This window comes from Opisthocomus hoazin, chromosome Z (genome assembly GCF_030867145.1).
Source record: "Opisthocomus hoazin isolate bOpiHoa1 chromosome Z, bOpiHoa1.hap1, whole genome shotgun sequence".
Taxonomy (NCBI): domain Eukaryota; kingdom Metazoa; phylum Chordata; class Aves; order Opisthocomiformes; family Opisthocomidae; genus Opisthocomus; species Opisthocomus hoazin.
This window is the reverse complement of record NC_134454.1, coordinates 86,876,465-86,898,768: the sequence shown is the minus strand read 5'-3', so window position 1 is coordinate 86,898,768 and position 22,304 is coordinate 86,876,465. Positions and strand designations below refer to the sequence as shown.

Genomic DNA, 22,304 nt, shown 5'->3' with positions numbered 1-22,304 from the left:
TAGACATACCCTAAATGCCTATGATGTATTCTTCAACACTGCTGCTAAATATCAGACAAAAGGTGGGGATACTGATTGTTTTCTATCCTGGCTCCTTGAAAAGAACACTGTGTGTAGGGACTCTGGGGGTTCTCTTTGCCGGCCGTAGCGAACCCAGAGCCCGGGAAATGGTGACTTGTGGTGACAGGTGTCACACTGGCCTCCTGTACTTCCCTCTTCCCGCTCCATTGCCTGTCTCCATTTCTCCCCTGCAACATCTCTGGGTTTTTTCCTCTTCTTTCAGCACCAGTTTGGCAATGGGATGGATATCATTCCCCTTGTTTCTCTGTCCATTTTGGCTCCCTTACTGCTCCCTCCCTCCACTTCTCCCTCGTTAAGGAATTGGTTGTCTTCCAAAACTGGCTGGAATGGAAGTCTAGAACTGTTGTCCATCTCTGAAGTTCTAGAACGTGCAAGAACAAAAGAAGCTGAGCTTGAGTCTCCTTCAAAATTTTTCTCTAACGGAGGAGGAGAGATGTCACTGGCCGGAATAGATTTGGAGGCGAGGGAGGAGGGAGGGAGTAAGTTTACCATTTCTTTCTGTTGACATAGCAAACACAAGGCCAATATTTAGAAACGAACCAAAAAAGGCTGTAATTTCTCATTGGTTTCCTGATTTTAAACGTCTTGCCATAAATGCTTACACGCTAATGGTGTAAACGATGGACGCTAGTTGTCACTGCTCATAGAGGATATACGTTGAACTACTTGTAGTTTCCTCTTCTTCGTTCCTTTTATTTGTCTAGACACAAAACGGGGATGATATTAGAAATGTTTCCTTATTGGCTGCCCGTGGGTGGAGGAAGAGACCTGCTGCTTGTTTTTGGACTTGTGCATGTTGTGACTTTACTTCATTCCAGCATCTTTAATGTGATGACACTCTTCATGTCCCAGTTTGGCCAAGTCAGGTACAATATGCAGTGAAACTTGCATTGTGAACCAACAGCTCCAAACGGCAACCTCCATCTAAGCAACCGCATTGAACCACCCTGCAATATCCCGTGAATAATAATACTACATCATTATGTCATTCTCATTGTTAAAAAGAGCCACTTGTACTAGATAACTTGTTTTGCTGCTGCCTGAAGTAGTCTTTGAGAATGGTGTCACCGTGGTATATTCCATTTAGAAACTGTGTAACAAAATTGCAAAATCTGTTCTACGACCACAAAAAAAGTTGTGTATGAATAAAAGAGAAGATGCATCAATTTATTATCCTTCTCTTCTTTCTAGGTCTGGATTTTCTTTCTCTAATCCCCGTTGATTCACAGGTATGTTTCTAAACTGCTGCGGGGTTAATTTCTGAGTCTCTTTTTGTGACATAGTACTTGAGTAACTATCGGGATGCTGTCATCATCCATATCATGTTTGCGGTCCACTTGCTTAGCCCTAACCACAGACCAGGAAAATCCACTTTCCCATGAAGACGTAGTGATGAAGGCACAGTAAGGGAGGGTTCGGTTTAGCCTCATTGGGATATAAACCCAGGCGTGGAAACTCGCTTCTTATTGAGAGTTTGTCTTTCTAAATTGGATATTTGCAGAGCACTAACGTGAATACACCCATCGTGCACTTCACGGTCTTAGTTTGTACTGTGTATCCGTAAGGCAGATTAAGCTCTGTAAATATACTTCACTGATTGTTGTTAGTTTTGATATTAGTAGAACATTAAGTTTTAAAGAAAATATCTTCATTAATTTAATGGGCACATGGATGAACACTTTCACAATAAATCCCTCCATGTAACACCTAGGCCCTATTGGCTTTGGAAATTCTGTAGGTCAAAAGTAACTAGGCAGTGCTTTCCCTTCCCTGGAAACTTAAACCTTACACAGCTAGGGAGAATGATTCTTACTGTGTCTGGCTGCTTATACAGACCACAGCCTTTCAGTGTGGGGGAGTATTGGCTCCCTAACTAAGACAAGAGTGTCTGAAGCAGACAGTAATAGGACTCTGCTGTAGAATTGACTTCCTGGTGCCTTAAACACAGAGGATGAACTCCCTCCTTTTCTTCCCATACACTGCATCTTGCACTACTCTGTGCCTGACCTTGAGATCTGAACTGCCATAAATGGGAGTAGCAGAAGCTTGCTCCATGTGGGAGGCTGGAAGCAGGTATGCTGCTATCGAGTGTCCCCTTTGGACAGTTCAAACAGGTCAGGCTCGGTCCCAAATACGTGCCCGAGATTGGAATCCATGGGGTAAGAAACAGAAAGGTGTGTTGAGCAACGTGTGTGTGTGTGTGTGTGTGTGCACGCATGTGCGGAGGTGCCTTGTATTAGCCTCCTCTTTGGCACCTGGCAACCTTGTTCTCTTTCTAAATGCTTAAAACGTCTAGCTCTGCTTTGAGATGGCTCGTCTTCCACTTCAGGGAACTTAAATCAGCTTAGTGATTTTTCTTAATTGGGCTTGATTAACAAAGGGCTCACTTATCACTGCTGAACTGTTGAGACCTGCATGTGTCATCGTAGGGATATGCTATGAAAATGTGGATTAGTCCCGCAGCGGCCATTTGAGGGGATGAAACAATTCTAACCTCTACTGAAGCAGCAAAAAGCATTCCACTACCTTTCATGATGAAAGGAGCCCGCAATATGCAGTCGTGCCCAGTAGCTATGGGCAGCAAACGTTCTCCAAAGGCTAAGGGTTTTTTATCATCCTGGGGACGTGACAGCCTTTCTTAATACGCTACTCAAGGCTTGAGCTAACCAGTTAGGAGAAAACAAACCAACAAACAACATGGGGAGGATGAGGGAGAAGGGCTTGCGGCTACCATCTCTGCTTGCTTACTTGCTGGTTTGCTGAACCGCGGTTCTTGCCCTGCACGCGTTACCGAGGTTCTGCTAGTAATGTGGTTTGTGCTCGTTGTAGGGAAGATGTATCTTCAGAGCATACATTTCCCTTGTGCAGTTAGTCTCCTCATTCTTCATTGTTTGTTTCAAGCAGTACTGTCCTCCTATGTTTTTGGATAGTCTCACCTCAACCTTAACAAGCAGCACGCCTGGCAGCATCATCACATCCACCAGTCACCACGAGAGCAGCACGCACGTTAGCTCCTCTGGCAGGAGCGAGGCAGGAGTGATAACCAGCAGCAGAGGCAGCGCTCCCGACATCATCTCGCTGGACTGAAACGCGGGGCGGCGCGGGGACTCCAGGAGAGAGCGCGCAGAGCTGCTGCTGCTGCTTCTGTCTCGGGAACTTCGGCATCTCGGGAGTTACTCTGATATTTATTGAAAGGATTTGCCTCCTGGAAAATGGAGTAAATTCATCCACACTAGGAACAGAAGCGATAGGGTTTTTTGTTTTCTTTTTCCTTGCTCATTAAATAGCTGGTATAGAAAAGGCCCCTTCAGAACATGCTTTTATGCTTTCGGCTTGTTCTGGGGAAACTTTTTGTTGCTGAGGGGATTCCACAAATGGTTTTTAATTTTGTTGTAAAACACAGCAATAATGTAAAAACAAACAAAAACTTTTTTAATAAAAAAAGAAGGCACTTAACTGCTCTAGAACACCACCAACCTGGACAAAGGTGCAGAAGTATATGCATTGGTTAAACTTGTAATATTTTCACTGGGGCCTGTAACAAACTTCACTGAAGACAATGAAGCTTTGAGAAACAGCCATGATTGGTGCTTGATGTCTCTTGTTCCCCACTTCCCCCTTACCTAGGGTGAGCCTCTGTAAATGGGATGGGGGTTTGTTTTGTTTTAAGTCCTGATTTCATGTTTTTCACAAATGCACCAAACTCCGAAGCTGTGACTTCTTCCTCTTACTGTCCTTTGGGCTGGGGAGGGGACAAGCTATCTTGCAAACCCTGCATTGCCCAATCTGTGCTGTCCTGTCAGAATTTGGACACCTCCTCGCCACCCAAACCCTCCAACCTCCGCAGCTGAGCCAGAGTTGAATTTTCTGGTTTCATACCTTTAAGAGGTAATGGGGGGGGGGGGGGGGGGGGAGCATTTAAACTCAAATTTAGGAGTCCTGTGAACCTGCCACCCCTCCCCAGATGCTGGAGTGAAGTGCATGCTTTCTCTGGCAGCTGGAAGCAGACAAAATAGGAATTACTTTCTCTAGCACAGGACAGTTTTCTAGGATCTCATGCTCAGGGCTTCTGCTGCTTGAGTAACTGCCGTATTCTACTTGGGAATACCGCAGGGGGGAGGCTTGGCTTTGTGGAAGACAAAAGCTGTAGCTGCACCGTCTTCCCACTTAACTGGAATTATGTGTTTAGGGCTTGAGGATGCTTTGTCCCACATTACATGGCCTTCTAATCACGGCTTTTCTAATTTGATGGGAATAACTTCCTTTTGTTTTACTCCTCTGACAAATCTGCTGCTTTGTGTGTGTGCAGTGTCTCCCCACGCCCCTCTGAGGATAACCTGTACGTGGAAGAGGTTACAGACCAGGAAAATCAAATCATTTCCATAGCGCTGGAATAATGGTGGTGTCGATATATGTTGGCATAGCAGCTTTTCCAAATGGTGTTTCTGTGTCTGAGATAATTCCTTCCCTACTTACCAGCTTTCACTTTTTCCTAACTTTGTGTTCCTTTTTCCTTATTTCTTTAGTCAGGTGTCTGGTGCTTTTTGCCTTCTGTTACTGTTACAGTGTTTGAATGAAGTACACAGATAAGAAATATCGAAGCAGGATGTATTGTAACTGTGTCTGCCCTGTACTCCCACCTTTAATGCTGCATTCCTGTTCCTCGTTGCCATTTTTGTATGATCTTGCACAGCAGTCCTCAATCCACGTGTTGGTCTTAATATTGCATCCAATCGTTTTTCTCTTTTCCTTATCTGTTGAATTTTTTGTACCTGTTAAGGATCAGTTTTTAGCGTGATTTATTTCCAATAAAGCCATGCTAAGCATGAAGTTTTTTCCTAACGGCCTGCAGGAGATCAGTGCTTTCTGCATCACGATTGCACAGTGACTTGAACTATAAATAACTATAAATAACGTCTGAAGAGAGGTTCCAGAGTCATTCTGAATAAAGTGTTTGAAACCGGTATCTGTTGCTGAAGATGCTGTTTATACTCCTAATGCTAACTGAAGTGGGACCCAGTTGCTGAATTGGCTGAAGGGATGTAAACATCAGTGTGTGTCAGAAAAGTGAAGTGAGTGCCATTTTTAGGACGTGTCCTCTAAACCATTCATGGCTTTATGAAATATGGCTGGAATTTTAAGTTCATTATTGTGCCCCGTGAGGAGTTACTTCTCAGGGCCGAGGTGCAGTTGTGTTTTCCAGCTGTTTTGGGCAGGAGCTGGGCAGCTGCGTTTAGCTTTAAACCATCTAGACCCCTGACAGCGCAGTCAAATGCTGACTGAAGGCACCCGAGCCTTACTGGTATAGGAGAGTGAGATTGTCGCGGGCTCTGGTGTGAGGGCAGCGCGCAGGTGAACAACGTAGTTTTCCTGCAGTGCTGCTGTACGCATGGTAAATAATTACCAGGCTTGTGTCATGCCTGAATCTTTAATTGCTGGAGTTTGTGGAGGAGGTGTATCGAGGGGGGCTTCTTCGCAAGATGACAAAGAATTTACCTGAGCAGTGGTGGGTGGGGAGGGGACTGGGGCTTGCAGCTCAATCAAAGCCCGTACTGCTCTAGCCCTGCTTTAAGGAAACCTGTCCCTTGTAGCTGGCTGGGGTTTTGGTGTATTTTTCCCTCGCTAAGTTCTAAACCACATCAGAATGTCTAGCGGAGAATTTACAACACAAGAAAAATCTTGGAGAAAAGGTTAGATGACTGCTTACCTCGTGTTTTCACCATGGAAGCATCTGGTTACTGCTTTGAGCGGGCTGTATCACAGATCCCTTCAAACCAACTGCAGAAGGAAAGTAAAGCTCCGTAAGACCGATACAAAGTCCCTCTACTGCACTGACAACCAGCAGGCGATGAAAGCCACGCTGCAAGAGCCGGCCCATCCATTTGCTACATTTTTTCCTCCATCTTCTGGAAGCGAGCTAGCTGCTCCAGTACTAGTTACAGACAGGCTGTACCAACACACCTGAAGACTGTTAGTCTGAGCTGGGCTCTGATTTTCACACTTCCAGGTCGGATGAAGATGCTAGAAAGCTCACCTGGACCTGCAAGCCTTTTGCTGTCGGTCTTCAGGAGCAGGAGCACAGAGGATTCAGACTGGGAAATGAAAGAATTCATCTTCTGGCTGAGATGACAAAACCTGACCCTTCAACGAGAGTTTCTGCAAGAGCGACAACGAAGAGAGCTGCTTCCTAGGTTAAAAGACAGTTGTGGATTAGACAAACTGTAAAGAACACCCTTAGTCCTACACAACTGATTTATCTGTGGTTTTGGTTTTTTATGTGTATTTACAAACTGAAGCACAGGAAGTTCTGTCTGAACATGAGGAAGAACTTCTTCCCTCTGAGGGTGACGGACCCCTGGCCCAGGCTGCCCAGGGAGGTTGTGGAGTCTCCTCTGGAGATATTCCAGACCCGCCTGGACAAGGTCCTGTGCAGCCTGCTGTAGGTGACCCTGCTTCGGCAGGGGGTTGGACTGGGTGACCCACAGAGGTCCCTTCCAACCCCTACCATTCTGTGATTCTGTGATTTTTGACACGGGCACCAAGTGATCCCCAGACAAGATACAGGCAGCAACAATCCAGTAAGTCAAATTAGCACATTGTTTTTATTACATTTTTTAGCAGGTGATCATGCCATCATCACAACACGTTGACGCTGTGTGTATATTCGATGTGACACTAAAAGCTTTCCATTTCCTTCCTGGTCTTAGGAGGAAACAGTATCGGGACAAAACTGGGCAGTGCATCACACAACACGAGACAGAAGTGATTATTACTTATCTAGGAAGTTACCCAGAGGTGGAATTCCTCCAACCCTTCACATTTACAGGTTTCAGCCACAACTTGCCAAGGACGAGGATTTGCATTGTAATGATCTCCAGGCAAGATCTGCCAGTGGTCAAAGGCACAGTGTGGAAAAGCCTGGCCGCCAGCGTTGGATCTCAAGTCAGCAGTAAAACCTGTCGGGAAGAAAAAAATTAAAAAAAGGATGAACCAGCTACAGGAAAAAAATAAAACTGTTTTGTTGTGAATTTCTGCACAGGCAAAACCCTAAGAACGCTCTTCCAGAACCTGGGCACGGTACTGTTAGGAAACTGCTACTTTGCAGGTAATTCTTTCAAGTGGGTAAAAATGAGGCCAACTCCAAAGAGCTGCAGAAAAATCTCATGTGACCAAGTAAACTGGCAATAAAAAGGCAAACAAAATTCAATTTAGATAGAAAAGTATGTGGGGAAAATTGTTTCACGTGTCACAGGACCTGAACTGATGACTACCATTCAGTCTGAGATCTTAGGGTTATCCTAAGGACAAAAGTGTTAGCTCAGTGTTCCAAAGCAAGAAGAGAAGTGCCACTACCTGCTAGGAAAGGAGCAGAAAACAAGACACTACATCCAGTGAAAGCCTGCACCTTCATTACAAAGGTGTGCGGTTATGGTTCCTTTCTCATGAAAGCCGTTGCTGCAGAAAAGGCTGAGAGAAGGGGAATATAGCTGACCGAAGCCCTGAACTGGCTTCCACGTAAGGAAACACGCTTGGCAAGCTGGGACTCTTCAGCGTGGAGAGAGCAGCAATGTAGCAGGAAAGAGACAGAGGGCTAAAAATTAAGCAACGTGGACACAGCGGATAAAGATCAAAGTAAGTTTGTGCTCATTTCTGATACAAAGAAGCATCGGCTGAAGCTAGTGGCAGCCAGAAGAGGAGGCAGTTCTTCGCACACTTAGGTCGGTGCTGTGGATGCTGAGGTTTTACGCTGAGGGGGAGAGCGAGTACCTTCGTGACGAAATCCGTCGAGGGTTACTAAATTGATCTAGAAACGACTTCTGCCCCAAGAAGCCTCCGAAAGTGGTTGTAAGAAAGCACCTGGGGAAGTTTTACAGCTGCTGGCCTCGTTCTTTCTCTTCCCTAAGCGCTGTCATTTCCATGAACAAGATGCTGGGCTAACCCGACATTTAGTCTGACAGCACAGGGACTTTACGTTTAACTGAAGATCTATAGACGTTTCCTTTGCCATTTCCTCATCTTCAGAGCAGCGTCATCCCCTTCTCCCAAGTCCTCAGCCCGGTGAAGAGCTGCTGCCTGTGAACTGAGACTTTGCTCCTGTAGAACCGCTTCGAACCACTAGTTTATGGGAATACTGATATTTCCCCCCATCTTTAGATCGCTGTTTTAGCAAGATTCAATGGCAGCTTTGGCAAGGAACTAGAAAGGCAGTTTTGCAGAACACGGATGTTAATGTGGTATTGTAAGCTGAGACTGAGAGCCCAGTGTAATACGCATCCTACCACGTCTGAGCTTACACTGCTTTTTGTTTTTCCACGTTTGGAAAATGGGTCTCTTTCTGAAATCGGTTTAAGCTCTGTGGAAACTTGGAGAAGGGGAAAAAACCCAAAATACTCAAAACCCAGCCGCACAAACACATGTGTACATTGTTCTTGTAAGAAGTTAAATTGCCAGCTTAGACTTCAAAAGGCACGCATCTCTTATTTCATCGCTGACTATTTTAGCAGGTACCACGCTAATGTACTTTGGCAAAGAAGCCCCCTCCAAAATAAAACATGACATTTCTTACAGTTTTACTGTGTCGGGGGTTCCAAACGCGCCCCACGAAACGTGACAATTTCTGTCACGGTGTCACAGGATGCTCTTGAAGCACATTTTTGAACGGGGAGGAGGGAAATGGGACACACAAGCAAACCACAATACCTGAGGAAGGGCTCTGTACCGCACTGGAAAGTTGAAGTTTCAGGGACAGCATAAGAAAGATCAGATTATTATTTTAAAGGCAGTCTTAAGGTTGGCAAGAGGTATAACGCCATTGAAGCTACTCAGGCTGGCGCTTTGTCCTTCTTTTAAAGAGTCAGATTGGTACCAGGTTTTCCAGCCTGCTGCCGCTCAAGACCAATTCTTTCTTCCAGGCTTGCCTTAAATGAAGGCCTTCATCTAAAGTGACAGAAACCGAATCTGGTGCACACTGAAAAGTATTCACGTGTGGAAGCTGCCACATCTTTTTGTCACAATGGAGTAGGCTGCCAGGAAAAAAGGAGTAAACTCTTTGTTCTGAACTGAAGATGCGAAGGGACAACAGGAAGCAGCTTGGAGCTAATAAAATGGGAATCCTTAAGTCTCTTCGATCGTGCAGATGTTGGTCTTTAACTGCATGTGGGTAACAAAAGAAGCATCATCTTACCAAATGATTCATTTACAGGTAGCTACGCCTTGACCACAAACATCGGAGTTCATGCCCCTTGGGATTCTTCAAAAACGTGTCCCCTTTTCCTGTTCCTTTTTATTGCCAGAGAACCTCCCTCGCCCTGCTGGCCACACTCCTCTTGATGCACCCCAGGATCCCATTGGCCTTCTTGGCAGCCAGGGCACACTGCTGGCTCATGGTTAACCTGTCGTCCACCAGCACACCCAGGTCCCTCTCCACAGAGCTGCTCTCCAGCAGGTCAGCCCCAGCCTGTACTGGTGCATGGGGTTGTTCCTCCCCAGGTGTGGGACCCTGCCCTTACCCTTGTTGAGCCTCATCAGGGTCCTCTCTGCCCAACTCTCCAGCCTGTCCAGGTCTCACTGAATGGCAGCACAGCCTTCTGGTGTATCCACCACACCTCCCAGTTTGGTGTCATCAGCAAACCTGCTGAGGGTACATTCTAACTCTTCATCCAGGTCACTGATGAAGAAGTTGAACAAGACTGGGCCCAGTACTGACCCCAGAGGGACACCACTAGTTACCGGCCTCCAACTAGACTCAGTATATTGGAATTAGTGAGATCCAGCCACAAATGTTGGTTCTGATTCCACAGCCACAGCATAGATGTGTGGCAACAGACACTTTGTATTAGCATTGCATTTACACCTTGAGAAGAGGGAGGGAAGCAGTATTGGTGGCTTTTTTCAAATATGAAATAAAAATGTTCTCCCTTTTCTTAAATTAAAACAGGTATGTCTTTTGTATGCTGCAACACACTGAAGTCTTGTTATCTCTCTAGCAAATTCAGTGCAATACATTACCAAGCACTTTATTTCAAATCATGATGTTCCTGACGCACAAATTAACCACTGACCAGATTATAAAAAAATAAACAATGAAGGGAAGTTTCTGTGGATTTTGGAAAGACCTAAAAGACTGTTCTCATTACACAGCTCAAGGGTAAGAAATGCTACCACGCTGGCAATTCTAATGAAGTAGAAAAGCCAAGTTACCTTAAGAAGGGGCTATTCCTCTTTACCTCCATCTTCAATGTCTAGCTTGACATCAGGTTTCTCCTTCAGTTTGGCTGCCTCTTCTTTCTTCAAAATCATAATGGCATCAAAGATCTGAAACAAGTTCATAGTGAGTGGAGTTAAGTAATATAACAGAGACAGGTTTTGCTTACCATTTATCTTAAACATGGTGTACGTCTGAAAACCCTCTGGTTTCTCTGTTCTGGGCTTCCGTTTGAGAAACTATTCCCAAGGGTCATACTGCTCAAGATTCACAAATTATAGCAAATGCTTCTAATTCCAAAGGAAATTCCAAACTCCTGTCAGAAGAGGTTCACACACAAGACACACAAATCTTTAACAATATGCAAAACATGTTATTTCAGTGAACAGACTGTTCAGATTTGCTGCCTTCTGCTTCTGTGCCACCTTTTGCACATTGTTCTTACACTGCAGACCTTTTCTAGCCTATACAGAAAGTATGGACCTACTTTGTAAGTGGGATGGCTTTCCTAAGAGCTAACCTGCTGAACTAAAAAAAGTCTCCCCTTATGCCCTTGGAATCCAATCAAGACAAAATCTTCAAGACAGGAACCAGAACTAGCTGGCAGAATGACCTTAGCAGCTTCTTTCCATCTGGGCTAGTGGCTGGTTTGCCGAATGTTCCAGTTGCTGGATCAAAATATCTAAAGAAGATGTTTATTTTTACTCATCCAGTTTGAAATTGAGAAGTATCCACTTTTCCTATAAATTTCCACTTAGTTATTTTTAAAAGAAAACTCTGTAAAGTTTCACATTTAAGCAGTGATTAAAATAGCAGAATAGTGGTAAATCCTTATTTAAACATGGCAATAACTGTTAGAGGTTTGGGGAGGCAAAGGATGGCTTTTTGTTTGTTTAGATTTTTGAGGTTTTTTTAACACACTTAAAAACACTGACTTCAACGTGCATTTTTAGGCTTTTACAGGGAACTAGGCACTGCAAGCAAACCTGTTGCCAAGAATTCTCTTACTCCACCCTGTTATCTATAACTGTCTTTTGAAGCCTTGCTAAAATCATTTAAATACCAGACACGATAAATCTTGGAGTACACTGTGGGCTAAATGAGTCAAGGTTGGTTAATTTATTATAAGGCATCAGAAGACAAGGAAATATATGGAGCTTTCACACATATATAAAGCATTCAGTTCAAGTTGCGTACGCATCTAATAGGAAACTAACTCCATCATTTATAAGATACAATTTAAGGTTAATTAAATTCCCAGGAATGCTCACTGGTATCAAAAGACTGGATTTGGTCCATAATCTCGTGTTGTGTGTTGATTTTACCTATGCAGTTCAATAAAAGCACTTATGTTCTGAAGTTCTCTCTGCTCTTACAGAGCGGGTTATCAGAACTCACCACAGAAGGCACATACAGCGTATCTGCATTACAAGCAATTGCCTTTCCCAGATACAGAAATATTTTTGGTGCAAGAGTTACAAACTTGTGTCTAATTAGCTTTCTAGGCTGCCTGTGAAAGCTTGGTTTTACAGAAGCACGAACTCAGCACGCACTGGTATGTGTCACTGATATCCTCAGAGTGTCACTGTGGTATCAAAGCACGTTTGTACATCCATCCCATGCGTAGAACATTAACTGCATTGTTAGTGAACTTTATTTCTCTAGAAATTAAAATACAGGTGGCTCATGCCTGCCTCACAGATAAAACTGGTCTGACTGAAGAATACCTGAGATTCATGGAATATAAGAATCAGAATACAATCCTAGCTGAGAACCCTTTGTTCCAGGAACTAGATTAAGCTGCAATCAATTCTAGCCATAAAACAAGCTAGTACAAGACGATCACATTTAAACAAAGGGAACCAGGTCTGAAAACTCTGGTGAGAAGGTCTGTCTTGTAGCTATTTGGTGTAAAAAATAATATCTGAAGCAGGCTGATTTTGACAATTCCTTACTCTTAACAGCTGGACCACCAGAGGAGACTTGCAGTTTACTTTGCTTTTCTAATTTTGCAATTCTCAGCTGCAATATTGGGAAATATTATTTGTCTTTCTAGTTTCAAACCAACCTTCCTGAGATATCCAGCATACGATGATATAATTACTGACAGAATAACAGAGACCTACATCTTCAGATCAGAAAAGGGCAAATTAAATGTCTTATCAGTCAGGAATAGCAGAAAGGCCATGCTTTTTGTCGTGTAAGAGAAAAAAGGAGCAAAGCCAGGCACAGAAAGCTAATCTTCTGGCTTCTGGTCCTTTGCCTTAAATTTCCAACCATAGCTTCCCTTCAGCAGTTTGCTCCAGGCAAATGTCTGACATCCGATGTTTGAATGACACTGAGCAAGTGGCTTGAGGTTACACATTTTGTTAGTGAGAAAGCATCACTAGAGGATGATTTGCTTTGTGAATTGTCTCCTCTCTCTCCTAGCTGTTTTCGCTCCCTAGTTGGTCGGTCTGAAATAATATCCCCAAAACAAAAAGTACGAAGCAGTGGGGGCGGAAGGGGACTGAAGAACAGCTCCTTCAGGTTCGCCAGAGATCTGGACTGCCATAAATGTATGCAGTTGTTTAATCTCAAGGCTGGTATTCTCCAAAATAGGATTCCAACCACAGCAAAGTTTTAAAATTTTCTTTACCATTGTGTTACCTATTGTTCCAGATTCACCCTCTCCGTAGGTGGAAATGATGACACTGACATTTTCGACAATACGCTGCAATGGTAAAGTTCCTCGGGCTCCAGCTGCAGTGCCAGCAAAGCACGATCCATTTTGTTCATCATCAGCACTGGTTTGATCTGTTCTGCAACAGCCTGCCACAGAACAGTCTCTGTCTGCACATGAACCCCTTAAAAAACATGAGCACAGTTAAAACATGCCTTATATATATGGGCAAGATCTCTAATCTACTTTGTACAGTGGTGACTGGGAAATTCAAACTGGAAATGTGGTGGTAGTCTCCGTGCTCCCCAAAATCATCATTACTCAGTTGTATGTATTGCTCCATTTTCTAACTGGAGGCAGCTCCACTCCCTAGGATTTTACTGAAAGGCTGACTTTATTTTTTCAGTTACCCTACATTCAACCCACAAGCTGGATACAGAGTGGGTGTAATCCTCTAAGGTACAGGAAAAGCCATAGGCTAAGACTGCAAATCAGAATTCATACCATCGGAAGTCAAACTTTCAGGAAAAGAAGCTTTTTCCATCACTCATGGTTTTTCTTTTTTTTCTTAAGAGGAAGAAAACAAAATACACTGAGGTCTTTCTAATAGAAGAGCATGCTTACCTGAAACATAGTCAACCACAACAAGGGCACCATCAGAGAGCTTCTGTAACTTCAGAGGAGAAATCAACATGTCCAGGGGAGTCAATTAAGTTAATAAGAAAACCTGAACCATCCCTACACTGTTTGATGGAGGCCAAGTCATTGTCTGAGAGTTCATACTACATAGAAATTGCCCTGTAAGAGAAGACAATTCATTTTAATAATTGGATAATGTTTCATAATTTGCTGAGAGTTCATACTACATAGAAATTGCCCTGTAAGAGAAGACAATTCATTTTAATAATTGGATAATGTTTCATCATTTGCTGGGTTTAAAATTTGCACTGGTCAGGCAACTATATCCACTCTATGACCGTGCAAATATTTCTTGATGTACTTAAAGGAAAAACCACAAGGAGACTTCAATATTTCAATTTCTGAAGTTCTTAGGTACTAAAACTCTGCTTTGGGTGTAATTAATTTTTATTCTTATTCAAAATCAACACCTCAAGATAGCAGTCACAGCATAATATCACTGCCAGACACTTACAGAGTTATGCTCCACATCACTTTACAACTTGTTAACTTTGCAGATGCAGACATCAAAGACGGAGGTAACAATAACAAAACCCAGCCCACCACAGTGGTTTGGAGGAACAGGGTATTAATCCATAAGCAATCCAATAACAACCAAGGTTACTACTAAAACTCTTTCTGAAAGCATCTTTCTCCGTAGTGAGGAGCAGGTAAGAATGGTCGCTAGATATCACTTAAAAGCTCTACTCCAGTGTTGCCCGTATTGCGCTCTGAAGACTGTGAACTTGTTCCGTAATTCACAGCTTGATTCACATGTCAACTTAAAAGAGATTGGACAAGATGGAAGGCTTCGAGCAAACCATTTTTCTGTCTTCAGATTAAAAAGAAAAAAGAAAGAAAAAAAAAAAAAAGAAAGATACAAACAGATTCTTACATAGACTTGATTGTGATACATATTTCTTGCTCATCTTTCCTTATGTCTGTGAATCACGTTTCTCCGGCTCTGGCTGACGCAATGATGCCCACTTTGCACACCAAGGAGCCTGTCAAGGTTGATTTGCTGTGAGCAACATGAGCAATCACAGACATATTCCTAATGCTGGACTTCTTGTCCTCGATTGCTTGGATCTGGTGTACTGTGAAGCTCACCTGGATGGGGGAAGGGAAAAAACCCAAACAGTGATTGCTTCCTTTTAAACAATACAAATGTCTATCTGAAATTTTGAACTTTTACTATTTATTAAATTCACAATCTCAGGAAGAAATGAAGTTGTTCATACTTTTAAGCTTAGTATTCCACATAGTTGTTCACATTTTCGGCATGTTCTTGCAAGTACGAAGAGTGGAGGCATAACTGAAAATACAGCTCACATTTCATATCACCAAACATCAGCTACCACAGAAATGAAGAATCCACCTGAGGAGACAGAACACCTCATCCCTGCCCAATGTCACGGGAGGGTTAGCGCACGCCACCGCAAGCCGCAGCTCTCATCAGAGCTTCCGCGCATATCCTCCTCCTCCCCTCCCACTGCTGCCCCTTGCTTTGCCAAGCCTTCCTCCTGCACCCACTCGTCACCTCCCAGGGCTTCCCGGTGAGACACCCTTCCCAGTTTTGAGAAGAGGCTGGGCCTGCTCCTTTTTCAGCCAACACACCAGCTCTAAAAACCTCTTTAAAGACTTTAATTAGCCAAGTGCAACATTTTTAAAGCCCCTTTCACAAATGATATCCCAGAAAGAAATTTTTCTTATCTCCATAATTCTTCTCTCTCTTGCTAAGAACAATTCCCCTCCTCCAATCTGCATAAAAAAAATCTTGACCCTCAGAAGCCATCATAATTATCTGTTAAACACATGACAACTTAGCAAAGGAAGATGAGATCGTACTAATCTGGGCCTGTCTCATTCTGTAATGAGTCTCCTGTAGGTCACAGGAGTACAGTTAATGTGGTTATTCTTGCAAATCCCTTTAATACATGAAGCGCTTCATAGGGACACGGAAAAAGACAGAATTGGGAGGAAAAAATGACGGGGAATATTGAACAAACACACACAAAAATCAAAGACCACATCAGTAGTTTATGCTAGTTGCTCAAGTGAAGAAAAAAATAACATAAGAAACAAATAGGTTTCTCATCTGTGTTTGAGTTGTAAATGACACAGAGATAATGAAACATGCATTTCTATTGTTACACCAACACAGGTTTCACAGAATCACAGAATCACTAAGGTTGGAAAAGACCTCTAAGATCATGAAGTCCAACTGTCACCCCAACACCACCATGCCTGCTAAACCATGCCACATCTACATGTTCTTTGAACACCTGCTACATAGTCTGGGTCTTCATGAGTGCATCTGAACACAGGGAACCTGTCTTCTTGCAAGGATAAGATAGTAATTAAAAAAACCCCAAACAACCCAGTCCAGCTCAGAATATATGTAGGAGACAAAATAGGTTGGTTTTTTTTTTTTACATGAACTAATATATATCTTGCCACTGCATATTCTCATACCAGCGTTGGATCTTCAGCTCAACTTTTTCATTATACATTTTCTCAAGAAAATGGTTCTTATTAAAAAAGGGAAGACTTCTAATTAAAATAGCCAAGTTCTTTTTAGAGATGAGAAATATCCAAACTAAGCAGCAGCCTGGCCTCTTCCCCCCAAAATGTATTATTTCCCCACCCTCCCCTACATTTATAGTTTCTTTCCTACCTCAAAGTCTGCAATGGAGGAAACAACCAACCCAACCCTTTTTTTTCTGCTAAAAAAAATTAAGTACAAACAAGAAAACTTTTAGACTATGCTTATGGTTCTGTCAGTGATCGACCTCAAATGAAGGCACTTCATTTCTGAATTTGTTCTGTTCAGTTATTCTTCAGTTTAATAAAAAACAATGATACCTCTTTCTAGAACGTTCCAGGGCGTCCTGGCATCCAAAGTCTCACAGCAAAATCAACATACTTCTTCTGAGACCTTGAAATATTTCTTTCTTCTGTTTATTTTCCATGTAGTGAAAACAGCACCACCACTTTTCTACTCTTAAGATTTTCCCTGGTTTTAAATTGTTCTGTGCTAAAAAAATAAAAAAAAAATCAGTACTCTTAGTGAGAATTAAGTCCAGTGCTAGAGCTGTGCTATATACACTTGTTTCACAATGTAAATAAATACTTAAGTGTTGAGAAGGATACCTACGTGCTCTTCGTATTTGCTAATTATGCACTTTCTTAATGGCACAATAAATATTTAACTAGCACAGATACCATATTTTGAACTGAAACTTGTATTTTTTCCATTGTCTCCAAGTTTCCAATACATTTAAATACACAGGCTACATTACCTTGCAGCTTTCTTTCGGGGCAAGGAGAAGAGATGACCATAAACCAGTTTATTTCTTCCTCATATTTTAAGCGTACAGGCCTCCTATGCATGTCTATTTATGTTAATTCTAAATGTAAACCTCATGCACATGTCCTCTGATAGGACTGGATGTTCTCCTATTGACTGTTGAAGCTATTCATATCATCTGAGAAAGGATGGTAGTGGAGTTGTAAAAACCTTGATTTGTGCTTAAAACTAACGGAGCCTCGCTCTCCAGCTGTCCCACTGTTACAAAAGTAAAATGAAAGCAGATACAGGGGGTGACCATTATACGAGATGTGGATGTAAAATGTTAGTTTCATGGGTTTAGTAGCGTGACATTTCAAAAAATCATTAATATATTGCTATTAGTTTGAGCTTGAGCAACTCGGGTTTGAGACGGAAAAGAATCACCAAGTCATGGTGAAGGGAAGGAGAGCCAAGAAACACAATGAGGGAAGAGCAGGGTCAGGCATTACCAGGGTGGGAGGTGGGGGGTAAAGCAAAGACAAGAGCAATTGCAATCTACAACCAAGTTTAAGGGATTAGATGGACTGTGGGACCCCAAACTCTAGAATATTATAGCTTAGCAAGAAGACGTCACAGTCAAGGAGGTAAAGAGGCAGGCCTCCGTAAGTGACCTCAAAGCTTCCGCTGGTAATTCTCACGGCAAGCCAATCCCAACACCATGAACGTATTTTTATTTCAATCTTCCCATCCTTTCACTCAACTACAACACTGCATCCCTTCTCAGAAACTGAAGGTCAGGTGTCTTAGTTACTACTGCACTAGCACTTTTTCCCAGGCCCACAACGATGTAATACACCCGGGCATGAAGCTTTCAGCCTGTAGGAACTTAGTTCTGAGAGTTTTGGTAAGTGGCATTCCTTTAACATCACTTGGTTCAATCCTTTGGCCTAAATGAGTATTTTTAAGAACTTAACACCGCTAGCTCACTTTTAATTCACTTTGTTATATCATAGCAGCTGTTCTTGTTAATATAAGTAGGTAAAACATTCTTAAGTTTCTGCTAATTAGCTTGTTAATAAAATATAGCGCATTAGAAAAGATAAAGAGCTCAATTCAAGTATTAATATTAATGTCTCACCAGGCATTCTGGCAGGAACTTCAGGATTATGTATTAATAAATGCTGTCTGCTTCCAAACATTTTATTTACTGCTTCATTTACACAAATGACCTGGGTGTCCTGGTGGATGACAGGTTAACCATGAGCCAGCAGTGTGCCCTGGCTGCCAAGAAAGCCAATGGGATCCTGGGGTGCATCAAGAAGAGTGTGGCTAGCAGGAGGAGGGAGGTTCTCCTTCCCCTCTACACTGCCCTGGTGAGGCCTCATCTGGAGTACTGTGTCCAGTTCTGGGCTCCCCAGTTCAAGAAAGATGAGGAGCTACTGGAGAGAGTCCAGCGGAGGGCTACGAGGATGGTGAGGGGACTGGAGCATCTCCCCTACGAGGAAAGGTTGAGGGAACTGGGCTTGTTCAGCCTGAAGAAGAGAAGGCTGAGAGGGGACCTTATAAATGCTTACAAATATCTGAAGGGTGGGTGTCAGGAGGATGGGGACAAGCTCTTTTCAGTGGTGCCCAGTGACAGGACAAGGGGCAATGGGCACAAACTGAAGCAGAGGAAGTTCCGTCTGAACATGAGGAAGAACTTCTTCACTGTGAAGGTGATGGAGCCCTGGAACAGGCTGCCCAGGGAGGTTGTGGAGTCTCCTTCTCTGGAGATATTCAAGACCCGCCTGGACGGGGTCCTGTGCGGCCTGCTGTAGGTGACTCTGCTTCGGCAGGGGGGTTGGACTAGATGACCCACAGAGGTCCCTTCCAACCCCTACTATTCTGTGATTCTGTGATACGTGCTGCTCCATAAGAGAGAAAGGCACTGGCAACACAATTTTCTTTTGTCATAAATACAACTGAAAACACAAAGTCAGATTAAAAGTTAATAACAATTTTCAAATCAAAGTTGTCATTAAAGAGCTGTTACAGAGTTTCTCTTCTGCTGTGATAGGCAGCAACTGGATCAAAGTTATCTCGCTATGAAACGCTTGCTGCAGAGGGGTTAAGGTCTTCTGTGTGCAACGGCAAGCAGAAAATAAAGGAGATGAAAGCTGTGTTTGTAAAACGGAGAAACATCACTGCTTTATTACAAGCAGAATGTCACTTTCACCAAAACCCTCAAGTTTCATGGCCACTAGAGCCAGTCAACAACCTTGCTCCTTTCAGCTACTGCATTACGCCATGTGGGTGGCCCATGCCGCAGCGTGGCTTATCCCTGGCTGTCAGTAGCGCCTCGGGCGTAGATCACCTTCCTCTTCTGCACAGCATCTCCTTCTCTTAACAATGTTCAAATTCCCATTGTAACGAGCCATTGCATAGCTTTGATTCAGAAATACATACTCTGAAAACCAAACTGAAAACACTTCTTGAAGCTGACATAGGGAACCAGAATGTCCATTTCAGTAAATGTTGATACTTATACAACGAGAGATGACAAGAATTAAAAAAAAGGGTTCCAATAGCATTAATTGCCAAGAAATGCAGAGACGTACAAGCGTCCGTTTATCACGGAAATCAGCTGGTAAATCCTGAGTCACTAGAATAAGAGACGCACGACGGGTGAAATGCCTTACTGTAGCGATTTGAAATCACGGGGCAGGCTTGCTAAGGGGAAAAATCAGTTAAACAAAACCCAGCGCAACCCACCCTGCGGTGTTCCTAAGGGACTAATTTCCCTGAGAAAAAGCTGCTGGTCGGAGCTAGGCCGGACCGTCCTTCCTCCAGCGCTGTGCAAGAAACCTCTGCACGCAGGCACAGCCTTTTCCCAGTCACCTTGGAAGCAACGCCTTTACCTCCTATCCTTAGGAACGCTGACCATCAGGATTTAACCCCAAAGCTTACACTTGAATAAAGACAAACAAATCAGCTCAGCGGTGCCCCGGTACCAAGCCCGGCGGGGATGGAGGCGGCCGGGACCGCCTCAGCGCTACCGACCCCTGCCAGCCCCGGGAGGGTGGGAACCGCCTTCCCCCCTCACCCCCCGTCGGCCCCCGGGGCTGAGGGAGAATAAGGAGCAGCTCCTAGGGAGTGCCATGCTCCGGGGAGGGCCAGCTGGGCGGCTCCGACCCGCCACCCGTTCCCGGCACGGTGGGAAAGATGGCCGCCGCGCCTGCCCCCCGGTCCCGGGCAGCCGCCCTTTAGGTGAGGCGCGGGCAGAGCCCGGCTGCCTCGGGGTGCGGCGGCGGGTCGGCGGCTTGGGCCTGCTCCCGTCCCCGCCGCAGCACTCACCGTGGTGGCGGATGGCTCCTATCCCCCCTGCCGCCGCCTCAGCCGGGAGGCGGGAACGAGCATCGCCACCCCCCCCCTCCCCCCCCAGCCGACCCCTCCTCAGCGGGCTGAGGGGCGCGCGCGCTCCCCTCACGGCGGCGGGGCTCCCTCCTCCCGCCTTCCCGCCGCCGTGCCCCCCCTTTCCCCTCAGCAATCCCCCGGCCCCGAGGCTCCCTCAGAGGGGCGGCGGGGACGGGAGCCCCGGGAGGGCGCGGGCAACCCCCGACGCCTCACGGAGCCCGCGGGCTCTCCCCGGCGCCGGGCCATGGCGCTGGTGCTCTCCGACCCTTCCCCTCAGCGGGGGGGGGGGGGGTGCCGCGGCGGCCCCGGCAGGTTTTCCCTCACGGGGCGTTCGGCGGCGGGTTTGACCGCTGGCTTTGAGCTGAGCAGTGACTTTTAAAAATAAGTTAAATGGCCGATCGGTTCCCCGTTGAAAAGCGAAGATGGCATCGCTATTAAAAATATGATTAAAAATATCTAAAAACAGCTCGCTCTCAGGGAAAGGCACTGAGGCAATAACAGCACTTATTCAAGTGTAAGCTTTGGGGTTAAATCCTGATGGTCAGCGTTGCTAAAGATAGGAGGTAAAAGCGTTATTCACCCGAAAAATGTCTTTTAGGAATATTTGTAATTAAACTGCCAAGCGCAGAGGGAGCGTGTGAAGGCCTTCACTGAAAAGCACTGAAAGCACCAGCTTCTGGCAGGATCGAACTGAAGGAGAATTCACGCGCTTGTGCTTCCCAAGCGTTGAAGATCAGAAAAGGCAGCTATCAAACCAAACTACGACACAAGCGTAATGTTATATATAAAGCACTATGGGTGGAATAAACAGCCCTGGCAGCCACGCAGAGTGAACGGGCCTGGTCAGAAACCGCTCCCAGCCTCAGCTGCGGGAAAATACTGCCCTGTTACTTTCAAACGGGATTCTGCCGCAGGAGAGCTTGCAAGATTCCACTCCATTAGGTAAAGTTTAATACGATCAAATACATTTAAGATAGCAAAATGGCAAGAGTGAGCACTCGGGGGCGGAAAGGAGCAGAAAGTCAGGTTGTGATTAGGAAATTGTGGCCTGCGGGTTTCTTTTTATTAAATGGCAATTTCAATGGTCGAAATGGCCAGCGGGGGTTCGGAATTACACGTTGCCTCAAAGGCATTGCTCGTTTTATTAAAGAACAGGTATTAGTTGCACCATATTTCTCAAAGCAATATTATAACAGAGGAAAAGCTGGTTCTGAGAGCTCCAGACCTGCTTCGCACAGATGCTTAGCAACTTCACGCTGCATAGGCCATACGGCCGGTGCTTTTGCTGCCTGGTCAGCACCTCTATTTAAAAAATAATGTTTGACCAAAGTCCTTTAGCTGGCCAAGAAAGAAGGCTGAGAGCTTCTTGCCATTCAGCCCCTGTGACTTTACATGTGCTGTTTTACTCGTCTGTTTTCCCTGAACAAGAGGAAATACTCACCAGATACTCCACTGGTGAGTTTTTCTACCTGAAGACTCATTTTTCTTTCAGCCTATCTTCCAGGGGTTGTGATGCAGACATCAAATGGCTTCCTTAATCAACCTGGTCGTGTCGCAACAGAGGAGAAGCGCTGTTGTTTTGTTCTGAAGAGCTGGGCAGCACTCGTAGGATTTCTTTACGCAGGCTGAAGTTCAGCTCTGTGCACAGTTCTCTGTCAATGTGGAGATTTTTTTCTAAAGATCTGATGGCTGATTATGAAACCTTTTCCTCGTGCCTGTGTGCATGCACACACGCAACTTTAGGACCATATTGCACAGCTGGTGCTCAGCCATGATCCTATAAATATCATTGAAATTAACTTTATTTTCCTCTCTCCTTTTTTGCACTCTGATTTATGCCAATCTGTGCAGGAGAACAAATCTTATAGAACAGTTGAATAGTTTCCAAGTTAACAGGCTCCCTGAAAAAAACCCTCAGTGCTTACTGGCTTGCTGGTTTTATGGACATTTTATTCTTTACACGACCTCCTTTCTGTTTAAAAATGACAACTCTT

At 44.5% G+C, this 22,304-nt stretch overlaps 1 protein-coding gene and 1 pseudogene across 9 annotated transcripts in view; one reads left to right on the top strand and one right to left on the bottom strand.

Annotated features, from left to right (window-relative positions):
* The window catches only part of PIAS2 (protein inhibitor of activated STAT 2), a 32,493-nt gene extending 28,505 nt beyond the window's left edge, over positions 1 to 3,988 (top strand). Inside the window, exons 13-16 of one of the 9 annotated variants that reach the window (XR_012761986.1) lie at positions 4 to 62; positions 900 to 947; positions 1,273 to 1,310; positions 2,986 to 3,034. Coding sequence is in view for 6 of the 9 variants with exons in the window: in XM_075411808.1 (XP_075267923.1) it covers positions 1,273 to 1,310; positions 2,187 to 2,240; positions 2,986 to 3,168 (275 nt within the window). In the remaining 3 variants the exon portion in view is untranslated. Of the gene's footprint in view, positions 1 to 3; positions 63 to 899; positions 948 to 1,272; positions 1,311 to 2,186; positions 2,256 to 2,982 lie in introns of all 9 variants that reach the window. The other 8 variants (XR_012761985.1, XR_012761984.1, XM_075411812.1 and 5 more) reach the window with 8 other exon arrangements.
* On the bottom strand, positions 3,966 to 20,277 carry LOC104335619 (elongation factor 2-like; annotated as a pseudogene).
* Positions 20,278 to 22,304: the final 2,027 nt, after the last annotated feature.